Source organism: Dendroctonus ponderosae, unplaced genomic scaffold (assembly GCF_020466585.1).
Source record: "Dendroctonus ponderosae isolate FM_Combo_2020 unplaced genomic scaffold, Dpon_F_20191213v2 Dpon_F_20191213_1, whole genome shotgun sequence".
Lineage (NCBI taxonomy): Eukaryota > Metazoa > Arthropoda > Insecta > Coleoptera > Curculionidae > Dendroctonus > Dendroctonus ponderosae.
Window position 1 is genome coordinate 62166088 of NW_026017110.1, and position 12591 is coordinate 62178678.

Genomic DNA, 12591 nt, shown 5'->3' on the forward strand with positions numbered 1-12591 from the left:
AATGTTTAAAAGTGTTGCAATTGTGATGTATTTTAGTGTGTGATATGATGAAGCTGTTGACGAACTGTGACTGTTTTTTAAATTAATGAAAAAAATTTTTATACGTATTTTAATTGATAAATATAGACAATAAATGACTGAAACCCAGGAATTGATTTTGATTTGGAATTGAAAAACAGTCAGTAAAGTATAAACAATTATAACAACATTGCGAATTTTTGATAAAAATTAAAAAAAAGTAACTGTAATGTTACTTTTTCACCTGTTACCAAAGTAGAACTTCCACATTGTAACCAGTTCCAGACAAATAACCTAGTATGTTAGAAGTTTAAAAATTGACCATGTCCTTGTTTGTGGGCTTCCAGCAAAGGAGAGAGTGATAAAAATGATGAATCTGTTTGGTCCGATCCTGAGCTTAATGTGCATCAATACAGCACAAAAATAAAACGCTTTTATACCCGTCACTGTTATATGATGAATCGGTGGCGAAACAGACAGCAATGGCGTCGAAAACCAGTCAAGGCAGGCATCGTGATGGGGTTTTACTATCACCCTGTCAGCTCTTGACAGCCAATCGGGGGTATTTGATTGCGGGCTACTCCTCGTTGAAATACGCGTTTTAATTAGGTATCTAAAGCAGGAGCCCAACCCCTATAACCGCCAAAATAGGCCTCCTCGTCCTCAAACCACTGCCTGAGTTTTATGTTAATTTAAATAGGGTTTGGAAGCAATAAACCTTTAAATCAGCCAGCATTTAAATTCGATTACGTTCTTTGTTTGACGATGTTTTAATCGGCAAACTGATTTCAAAATTCTAATGCGTTTTTTTCCAAGAAATTTTTGAATCGATTTTTGTTCCAGGTCTGGTTTCAAAACAGGAGAACAAAATGGCGAAAAAAGCACGCAGCTGAAATGGCCACTGCGAAAAGAAAACAGGAAGTGCTTGATAATCAAACGGATGAAAATAGTGACATTATATCCGACAATGAAGACGAGCATTCTGCCAAACGACAAAACCTGCAATGAGTGTGGTAAATAAGGGTTGTGGTTTTATATGGACAAAGTTGAGGGACGTTTACAGATTAACAATTGCGACTGAAGAGACTTTAATCAGAAGAACTGTTAATGCTTAGACTTGAGCACTTGCGGTTCAGTTAATATTTCCTTCATCTTCATTCAGTTCACAAATCGCATACGCAATTTAATGACTTGGAATAACTGCATACTTTCTTGCTAGAGACATTTGCATAATTGTGATAAACTATGGAAAAGTATATTTAAATGATTTTTTAATGAAGTAAAATTATAAAACCGTCGCTAGAAATATTTAAAATCATATTCTCAGTCCACAACTCTTTAACGTTTGTACATATAGTGAAAAATAAAATGTAGTGATCTCATTCTATTGTGAAAGTGATTCAGGACAACTTGTAAAAATGTTATATAATGTATGGCAAATATACGTGTATGTATAAATACTTCCGTAGCATTATACTTATAGAACATCTTTTTAGTTTTGTTTCTTCGGCAGTAATACGTTACAAATGATATTTAGTCACTAGTATTCGTTGTCATAGCACACTGGCTTTTAGTTGAGGTAGATGAACGTATGATATCATGTATTGGTCAAACGCATCATTTCAATTAACTAATCAAGTGCAAACTTCCGCATTAATTAATTATTATTTGCAAGAAATATGTATATTAGTTGAACATCGCATTGTTTTTGTTTAATGTAAATATTATATATTTATATGTAATATAGGCTAACATTTGTATGCGTTCAGTATGAATTAGTTATTTACTTTAATAATTCCAAATCTAGTCAGTCAGAACGGTTTCAGTCACATCGCCTTAGCTGTATATAATCGCTAACCGTTTTACGATACGAATTCTAATGCCGAATAAACAGTTTCTAAACAGAATTAAACACAAAATTGTCATATAAATTTTACTCGTTTGTGTTTGTCCGTGATTGTCGATTTTTATTGTTATAATGTATTAGCAGCATTTTTTTTGTTGCTAAAGTTGAAACTTTACACCTGTGTAAATGACACTTTTATTATTTTTTACTTTCTAATAAACTAAATTTTACACGGAAATTGATTACATGTAAAGTTTACGGTATTAGCAAGATATAGTTGCTTCTCATTAAAACGTGCCAAATTTTAACTGTGTGTATAAGAAGTAAATAAGAAAACGTGCAATGTTTGTATACATAATATCCTCGGAATACATGCAGCTACATTATGTATTGTATTGAAAAAATCTGTATTTATAATTAAAAATAAAATGTTTCAGTGATTCCTGCAAAAAATGTGTTTTATTTTGCGAGTCACCATCATCAACATCTTTACAGCGCCAAAGATCATGAATTGCCACCGAAATCAATTTAATGGTAACAACCAACGATTTTAAAATGGGCGTCAGTGTATAATATATCGGCGATAACGACAAATTTATGTTTATCGGTGATGTAAAATAGGCGCGAGGATAAAATGTAAATTACAAATTACCCATCGTATAATTCTGTGTTATGAGAGAGTTTTTGCCGCCAGCGTAACGGTTTAATTTATAGCAAAACTGGCCAAAATTATCAAGGATTGTTTGCAAAAATTGATTCTATCTTTATAAGCTACGGGAAAACTAAGCTACTTATCAATAGTAAATAAGGCATGGGGATTTTCTATATTGATACTGTGCTTGCTTTGTCACTAGCATATGCGAGGGATTAGTAAATTTACTTTTATACGGGGTGCTCCAGTTTTGGTTGTAAAATGATACGCTCTTGATCAAACAGTTTAAAAAATGTTGTAAACGTTTTTTCATGTTTACTAGGTATCATCGGTTTATTGATTTGGCAGCTCGAAGATTTCAGAAACTCTCAGTTAAACAGTAAGTGATTTTTTTCGAGCTATTCAGTGGATGATAAAATGTGTTGTTTTTCAGCTCAACTTATTGAAAAAATGACGCCAGCAACGTAAATGCTGATTTTTGAATACTCAGCTGCTAAAGTAATACTATTACTATTAGTAAATATTTCAGAAGAAAAAACAGTGACTGAAATGAAATAAAAATTAAAAACTGTTTTAGTAGGAAAACGAAAAACTAAAGCACATAAAAATTGAACTTGATATCTGTAAAGGTTGTTAAAAATTTGGTAAAAACGACCGAAACCTAGTTATTGGACATAATCCTTAAACACTCTAATACACTTAAAATGCTAGAGACCCAGAGATGCCTTTGATCAACATTTTCCTTTCAGTTGGAGCTGGAAACAAATATGGTGCAAGAATAGAAGCTAAGAATAGACGGTCATAAATTCAGCTGACCGCAAAACGCGATAATTTGAAAATAGCACTTATATGACATGTTCGGCTTTTAAAGCAGCCGGAAAAGAGACTCGCTCTCTCGAAGGGATTTAGAGGAATCGTATAACGAGATGGCGTCGTTGTCAAGGCAACGACCGGCGCCTAGCCACCTATATTATTCCTCCTCCTCCTCCTTCTCTTGTACTATTTGAGATAAATTACGCTGCATATCTTACAGGAAAAACTTTCGGATTTATATATGCACAAAACATGACGTGGATTACTTCTCCGCATTTTTATCTATAAATGAGATTGTAACTATAAAAAGTGAGCATTTTTGTTTTATGCCGCTCTTTCTTTCTCTTAAAGCTGGCATTTGATGGGACGGGTTTTGAATAGCTTTAATGAATGCTAATCATTAACTGAAAAGTTTCGCATAGATAAACAATAGGGTTCACTTAGGTGCCCAAGGCGCGATGTAAACTACCTGTTGAAATACCTGCTATCAGAATAATTGGCTTTTCCGAACTTAAAGCAAACATCCTGCTGAATTAGAGAGCGAATATAAAGGACAACAAAATTCAGTTTTAACCGAGACAGTTAAATGATTAAATAATTCCCCGACAGGTCTTAGTTGCACCCTAGGGACACCCCTTTAATTTAGTCCAATTGTTATTATCCTTATAATCCGCGTATTCCTAATTACCCTTCCCAATAATTATTCTCGTCCTTTGTGCAACAAGATGGCGTTTTAATATCAGCGTTTATAAATAAGGGGCCAAAATGACCCATGCAAATCCACTTAGCCCGTCGGTCGCCGTTCCCGAAACTTAACGCAATATTTCGAGGCAGCACATTCTCAGTTGTTCGTTTTTAATTATATTGCCATAAAGGCCTCCCCAGAAAACATGTGTTACAACGCCGGCTTTATGAAGTTAACAAGAAAACCAAGCTTAAATTGTTTTATGCAAAAAGGGAGAATATTATATCCGCTCAGCTCAGCGTTGACTAACACACGCAATATAGAATAGCAAATAGAACCATCTAATAGCGATTTGTATGTGAATGTGGTAATCTGCTTTGCCAATTGTATTTGTACTTGTCATCTTTAATTTTGCAAATTTTTCCGAAAATTTTATAACTCAATGTATTCATCTTTTTCAAAGGAGAAGGCTTTGGCGTTCGTCACTGGAAAGCAGTGAAGTTATTCCTGATGTTTGCATCCCCAGAGGTGTTTTGCGCGAAAGTTTACACTAGCCCCTCACTCAGTGTAAGACTTTGAACATCTCAACCTCACCACGAGCGAACATAATTTTCAAAAATGCAATAAGTTGTATCTCAATAATAAAATAAAGGAACATTTTAAAGTGTAGGAGCGCGAGAATTCCGTTTAATAGAGCGACGTAAAATTAGAACCCCTGATTGAAGCAAACATTTATTAGATCTTTAAACACTTTCCAAACAACGCTATAAAATGATGTTAAGGATGCCACGAACTGCAACGTTAAATTTATTTCATAAAAGTAAATATATAACAACTTAATAAGGGGTATTATAAATATTTTAATGGCTTCAATAAATCTTGCTACTTCGGGTAGAAATAAATCTATAGTGATCTATAGGTTATAAAGCAATAAAGTGTTTTTGATTCTCGCTTATGTGGTAAATTCTTGCTTTAATAGCCAAAGTATGGGTCGTCAGTATGCCGAAATGACTTTATAATAAAAAGATGAGCGGGAACAAGGCAATAATACGGAATATAAAACTATTATTATTGAACCAATGTTTGAACATTACATGGCAATGTATCGTTTTTAGGCGGCTCTGGGATTTGCAGATCCATTCCCAATCAACAGAATTTGTTGAGAGCCCTAAGAATATTTATATTTATGTTGCTTTAAAAAAACCTATCTATACAGGGTGATTCAAAGTTGGCGTCATTCCTCTGGAGGTGTTGTCTGGGGGTGTTTTGGGAGTACAGAAAAAATAGATAAAATAATTAATTGTCATAAATGTATATTTTCCTGACTGTATTTCAACTTAATTCAAAAGAAATTCCTGGGTTCCAGTCAATTTTATTGTTTACCATTTAAAATGTTACAAAAACGTTTCGGTGTTTTTCTCCACCATCATCAGTTTGTCCGTATAAATTTTGGTATGAGGGCAAGATTCTTGAATCAGGTCAAAAAGTTTCTTCGATTCTTTTCTTTTGCCCGCTTTGCGATCGGGTTCCTATATCTTTTCATCAAACCATCTTCCTCCATCCGATCCATCATGCCATTTTCCCAAGCATTTCCATTCATTGTGTATATTTTCCTGACTGTATTGCAACCTAATTCAAAAGAAATTCCTGGGTTTCAGTCAATTTTATTGTTTACCACTTAAAATGTTACGAAAACGTTTCCGTGTTTTTCTCCACCATCATCAGTTTGTCCGTATAAATTTTGGTATGAGGGCAAGATTCTTGCATCTGGTCAAAAAGTGTCTTCGATTTTTTTCTTTTGCCCGCTTTGCGATCAGGTTCCTATATCTTTTCATCAAACCATCTTCCTCCATCCGATCCACCATGCCATTTTCCCAAGCATTTCCATTAATTGTTGGTAGAGAAAAACACCGAAACGTTTTTGTAACATTTTAAGTGATAAACAATAAAATTGACTGGAACCCAGGAATTTCTTTTGAATTAAGTTGCAATACAGTCAGGAAAATGTACACAGATGAGGAAGATGGTTTGATGAAAAGATATAGGAAACTGATGGCAAAGCGGGCAAAGGAAAAAAATCGAAGAAACTTTTTGACCAGATGCAAGAATCTTGCCCTCATACCAAAATTTACATAAAAAAATACCAAAAACTGATGATGGTGGAGAAAACCACCGAAACAGTTTTGTAACATTTTAAATGGTAAATTAAAAAAAAAAACTAAAAAGTAACTGAGATATTTGCAAAAAACTAGATCAGAGGGATGGCAACAATGTTTTTCAAGGCAATCTGCCTAATTAACATTACGTAAATACCTGTTGCTTCTCCTGTGTTCTTCTTCAAACTGTAGACAGCAGTTAAACACAAACACAACAAAAGGGAAAGTGGGAGTTCAATATTCCGATGTTAGGAGAACGTTGTCACTTTGACGTCAGTGCTACCAACTTTTTTGTGGAATTTGAGTGATATACCTAAATCTGTCACAGCTGTCATCAGAAATCTCATGTTAAAGGTTATGTTTCACTGTGGCATTTCCCCATTAGTCGCAAATTCGATGTTGGTATACATTTAGTGAAAGGAGCTTCAAAGAAAGTCACAGTCTGGCAAATGCTTGTTATTGTTGACAAAAGCTATCTATCTGTTAATAGCAAAAACGTAATTGCCGCTTTGATTCTTAATCAAAAAATTGTAGAAGAGTACTTTGTTAACATGTTCGTAATTTGAAGCAAAAATCGCAATTTTTCTTCTGGAACGGTTGATTATGCCAATAGGCTGCCAATAGGCTGCCAATCGAATATGATACCATTTCAAAGTAATAACAAAGTTGAAATTCGATCTTCAACTGTTAATATCTTCTAGACATTTTCGGAAAAAAACATCGTCTACCCTAAGAACAAACAATTTTACAAGTTTCTCTTTGGATTAAACTGAGGAATTGATGTTGAGGTCCATCAGACACCTAACCCAAATGCTTATATCCTCAATGAGACCGCTTCCAACGTAAAAATTCCAACAATGTAATAGAGGAACTAATTGTAATAAGGCCTATTGGCAAGAAAGCGATATAGGGCCGGTCAAGTTAAGTCAACGATGCAGAAAATGAGGTAGGGTGTGCTCGACCATAAAGGTGTGTAAAGTTGCTTTCGGAAAGGCCTTTAGCAGCCGGCAGCACACCTGGGTATGTGTATTACTTATCACATACACCCCGAGATTTATAGTCAGAGTTGGGCCTAGAAAATTATGATTTAAAAAATGCGTTTGACGAAATTACTGCAGCTGGCCTGAAAAACTTAGGATTCAAAGGATTGTAGCTGGAGCGATTCAAGCAACCTCCTGCACTATTGTATATCGTTTCCAGATGAAGAGCTAGAGGCGCATATGAGCATGTTTGCAAGTGGATGTATTTTGAGTATTGACGACTAAGTGCGTCCCTGTGAAAACTGAAACTGAATGGAGTTGCTGGGTTTAAACGTCAGAGGAATTCATTGTGGAAGACCCAAAGTCAGTCCTGAATGGATTTTTACACGAACTTCCTGTTTTTGATGCAATTTGTCGTTTTCAATACCTGGATTAACAATGCGCCATTGAAACTCTGACTTTTAGAGCTACTATTAAATTTAATATGAGACTTTTCCCATTATGCCCCCTTTTAGGGTGTTATTTGTATACCTGAATCCGATTAGTATAATCGTTTAACTATTTATTCTCGGTCTCCTTAAAATGATCAATCTTTATTATTATTTTACACATCCTGGGCTTTGAAATAGGTAGACGATGGTGCTGGTCGGGTCTTTTACAATCCGTCGCTTTAACTTTTAATACACCCAGAATTTAATCATCAAGCTTTAATAAACTGTTATGTGGTCACATCCGAGGTTTTAACGTATTTTTTAGTTTTACAACAGCATTTTATTTCCAATTATGGGTTTATGGTTGCAGAAAGCGCAGCTATTCGTCGCGAGAAAACACTGTGTTCTCTATTCCATGGTTATATAAAAATATTTAAATGTTTCCTTTGAAACTTCAAAGGGGTTAAAATTAACCTAATGACCTGCCATTTTTATGCCGCTTCCCCTTTGCATTCATTTAAAAATCAACCTATCATAATGCGACTAATTTATTACATTACAATTGACAAATAATAGGGGTTGCAGTCAATAGAAGGGATGAAGTTTGATGCTTGCGATGAATAGATGTGTAGCGTCATATCTCGGGTACAAATAAATTTTCTGACGTGTAAATATGGCTGTTTTTAGGCACTTTAAGGACAGCTAAAAATTGCTTGAACAATCTGGTTCATCCCCAAGTTGGACCCAAAGCTGCTCATACAAAGCAACCATATAGCAATTTGAAAACTGGTATGGTGATGTTATAAACCGTTAGAGATGCACACATTTTTCAAATCTTATTAGCATTAAAACTCAGTTCGCCCTATTCTGCACCATGAAGCTAATTCGTATAATCTGAGTATCATCATGTCTACCTACCATTAATTAAAGGTAGAAATTTGCATTATGATAAAGCTATTACAATGACGCTCTATTTTATTACTGCTAAACCAACAATGTTATTCATATAGATTGTATTGGATTTGCCTATGTCTCAAACAAATAGAATTATCAATTTACGGCTTATTAACCAAAATGATAATAAATAATAATTGCATATAATCGAGAAGCTTAATAAAAATTAATCAGTATCTGGAAAAATGTATGTTGGCAAACAAGCAATATTTATATTCAATGGCTCTTGAAGCCATTTTAAATAAAAAGTCTATATTAACTCAAACCTGATGCGTGCAAATAACAATTAAATACAGCGAATGTCAAACATAAAATGCATCTTTGTTTAACTGTCTGAATATTTTATTTAAAGTTCAGCATCAGTATTAGCATTAGCGGAATTCGCCCTTAAATAAATATTTTTATAGAAAGAAATATTGGCCCAATTTGTCATATAAATTGGCTGAAAGTCATCTCATTTGTAAATCTGTCATCTCGTTATATGATTATTCTGGATTTTAGATTTAGCCCAAATGACAGCTCATCAGGCGGCTAAAATATGGATGTTTTCCTTAATAAGATGCAACTGTAATTTCATAGTTTAATCGAATCGAGCTTCGGATCTAAAATAAAATTACACCTTTTCATTTCATGATGGATATTCATTGCTTTGAATATTTCATCGCGTTTCTTTTGCTTCTTCCTTCCAGTGTTCGCAATACAGCATCATCTGAATCCATATTTCATGCTTATTTAAATTATTTATTATACGTTAAAAACATTTTACATATAACTTGATTGAAACTGAACTTTTTCCATATTTTGCTTTGGACGAATCAAACCAAACTAAATGTTCACTTAGTCTCAATTCATCTATACAACATCCTTGTTTCTTTCATCGAGTGACCTATCCATTGGCTTTTCGTTAATCGTACAAGAGAAGTCCCACAATGGTTTTCTATTGGCTTATCCGACAACCTCTGTCCAGCGACCCCTATTCTTTAGACGGCCCGCTCTAAAAATCTATTTATTTCTATTAAGCGTCTTACGGGAATATTTACTGTATTCGTGAACCTTATCAGGCAGGGATCAGGATTGAAGTAAGTCTTTAATTCTATTGGCTCCAATCGCAGGAAATTTTCTGCGATTGAGGCAATTTTCTGCGCGTATTTGATGTAAAATGCACTTATTACCAATATATTCATAAAACAAATTGTAAATTATCGTTCCTCATAGGCAGGAAACTGAATTTAAACAGCTATTTCATGAGAAGCCTATTATATTCAGAAAATTCATACGAATATCCAGTTAATGCTGAAGAATTAACCAGCAGCATATAACGTGAGCTGAAGTCTTCCTTTTGGTATTAAGCGCTTTTAAATCAATTTCGGGTCAGATTAGGGCTGCAGAGGTAGAAATAGACTTGATACATGAATCCAGCTAAAATACCAGCATGTTTCGGGCAAAACTAGGTATTAAATATACTAATTCAGCATTTGCGAGAAAGGTATATGCGCTTTAACGGAAATATATTGTTTCTGATAATATAGGAAGTACTGAATAAGGAACAATGTTTCGTGCTCAGAGACTGGTTCTAAAGTAAACAGTTGACTTAGCTGGGGTACCACCTGAGTGGAAACCGCCAAGTATTGCATTTCAGTCGCTAAAATTATGGTCTATTAAGTTCATACACCTACACCTGAGAAATCTACAAATGAGGAAGTTTCTGCTTTGTATTTATTTTTTTACTCAAATTAACTTACGGGCAAATTAGATCTCAAATTTCAATATAGGTACAAGAATAATAATTGATTAATAAAAAATTAACACCAATTTATGGTTGTTCATGTAACAACGAATGCAATCAAAACCATACATTCACTTGGCTTTAGCCAAACGAAAGTGGTGTAAGTCCATTTTGAAAAAATATTAGTTAATGATAAAAATGAATTCAATTTACTACGAACTTTTCAATTGCAGCCTTTTCCCAAAAACAACTGTTAAATTTTTCATTGTTTATTTTATTACAAATTTTGGTAGTTAGTGAAGTTCCAAAAATTATTACCTTGAAAATGGTGTAAGGCAACTTTCCTCAAAGACATACCACTACTATTTAGTTCAAAATCGAACTACATAAATTCTTTAGTGCATTTTTATGTGTAGCAACATTGTAAACGACATAAACTTTTTACAGTTTCCCGGAATTTCGGTTTTCACAGAATTATTATTACATTTATTTTAGAATATATAATTTATTATATATAGAATTTGGTAAATGTTGATATAAACCATGTCTACTTTGTTCTTTTATTTTCAAACATTTCATAAAAATGAATTGGTTTGTTTCAATTGAGATCCCGATGTTTTGTAAATGCAAGGTTTTTGCTTTCTGCTGACTTTGGTGGTGCACGTCCTTTTAAACTTATTAAAATTCTAAATTTTTGTTAGTTACAATTTAAAAAAGATTACATTATAAAATTAAACCAATCTAATATTTAATCCCATAATTTATCCCCATATTTTTTAAACTAATCAAAAGCAAAACCTTAAATATCCCCATATTAAATATAAAAATCACTTTGAAAGAAAACGGCTCAAAACTCGGTATAGTTTATTTCCTATTCAAGGGACACCTGAGGGCGAAACATGGAATTTCTTTTTCGTTGGCGTCAGATGCCTTTTGCCCCTAGCAATTCATGGCCCTTTCGCCAAGAGCTGGCAAATCAATGGGAGATTTTGCTGCTTAAAATATGATACAATTGATATTGATTGGCTTGGGTAGACATTGTGGCGGTATCTGGGATCGCAATCACGCGTTTGCCAGCCAGAGTTCTCTTAAAAACGTTTTAGTGAACAGAGAGTCTCCGAGAGGACACTAGTACGACCAAGCAGGAATAAAATTGTATTTCCTGCAGGATGTTTTGAGTGAAATTTACGGCAAATGTTACATTTTTAATTTTTTTACCAGTTTATCCCGCAGAAGCGTAGATTTGTTTGAGAAGTTCAAAAGTGGAAACTATTGACTGAAACGTTAAACTAAAATGTAGGTAGTTAACAGTTTCTGACGAATATCTAGGAATATAAATTAAAATACTTGGGAAAAACAACTTCTTTGTGAAGACATTCATTTGGAGCATTTTGAACGAATTAATTTGGTCAAAAATATCGCATTTCCATCGCAAGGAAGCGAGCAATACAACGACCATATTGCAAACTGCGCCAGAAGTTTCAGATCCGAAATAATCGACTTTTTTAACAATTCTAAGCGGGTTTTGACCATTAACGATCTTTTACGGAAAAATCTTCTTTTTAAGTCGGAAACAATCCAATGAGCTTAGAAAACTTGCATGTGAAATTTTGATTTTTAAGCGAAATCTTTGCAAGGATTTGCGTTGATTTTCTGAAAAAAAAATCAATTCCCTTCATTTTCATCTCAAGGAAGCGCGAAATGGTTCACGAGAAGTGCGACCACATTGTAAACCGCGCCAGAAGGTTCAGATCCGAAATAATCGACTTTTTTGGCCCATTTTTAGGGGTTTTTGACCATTCATGATCCTTATCGGACGACATTGCCTTTATCCTTCATATATAGTTCCAAACATTTCATAAATGCACATTGGTGAGCTTCATAAGTCGAAAATAATCCATTGAGCTCAAATGAACTTGCATGTAATATTTTCACGTTTGACCAAAATTTTCATAAGCGCAGGGATCGATTTTTCGAAAAAAACATCACTTTCAGCGAGAAATTCAAAAAGAAATTTCAGCAAACAAACGCATTGAAAAATGGTCCAGACGTTTCAGATCCGAAATAATCGATTTTTTTGCTCAGTTTTGGCGGTTTTTGAACTTCACAATCGTGTATGATTTTTTCAATTTCAGTATCAAATTTTGCACCCGGCAAAACCAACCAGGTTATCAAAAACCGCACTAAACCACAGTTTAACTGAATGCCTCTAGTTGTGTATATTACGCTTCTATGGTGTTTAGGTGATTGATGCAGACCAATTTTGGCTTTTTTAATAGGCCCACTTAAACGTAAAGTCTAGAAACTCCAAATAAAGCAAAATAGCGTTG

At 34.1% G+C, this 12591-nt stretch overlaps 1 protein-coding gene across 1 annotated transcript in view; it reads left to right on the forward strand.

Moving 5' to 3' along the window:
- Positions 1–2317, forward strand: part of LOC109540915 (homeobox protein Nkx-6.2) — an 18398-nt gene extending 16081 nt beyond the window's left edge. Inside the window, exon 4 of the mRNA XM_019909456.2 lies at positions 862–2317. Coding sequence (XP_019765015.1) covers positions 862–1026 — 165 coding nt within the window. The 3' untranslated portion in view covers positions 1027–2317. The remainder of the gene's footprint in view (positions 1–861) is intronic.
- The last annotated feature ends 10274 nt before the right edge of the window (positions 2318–12591 follow it).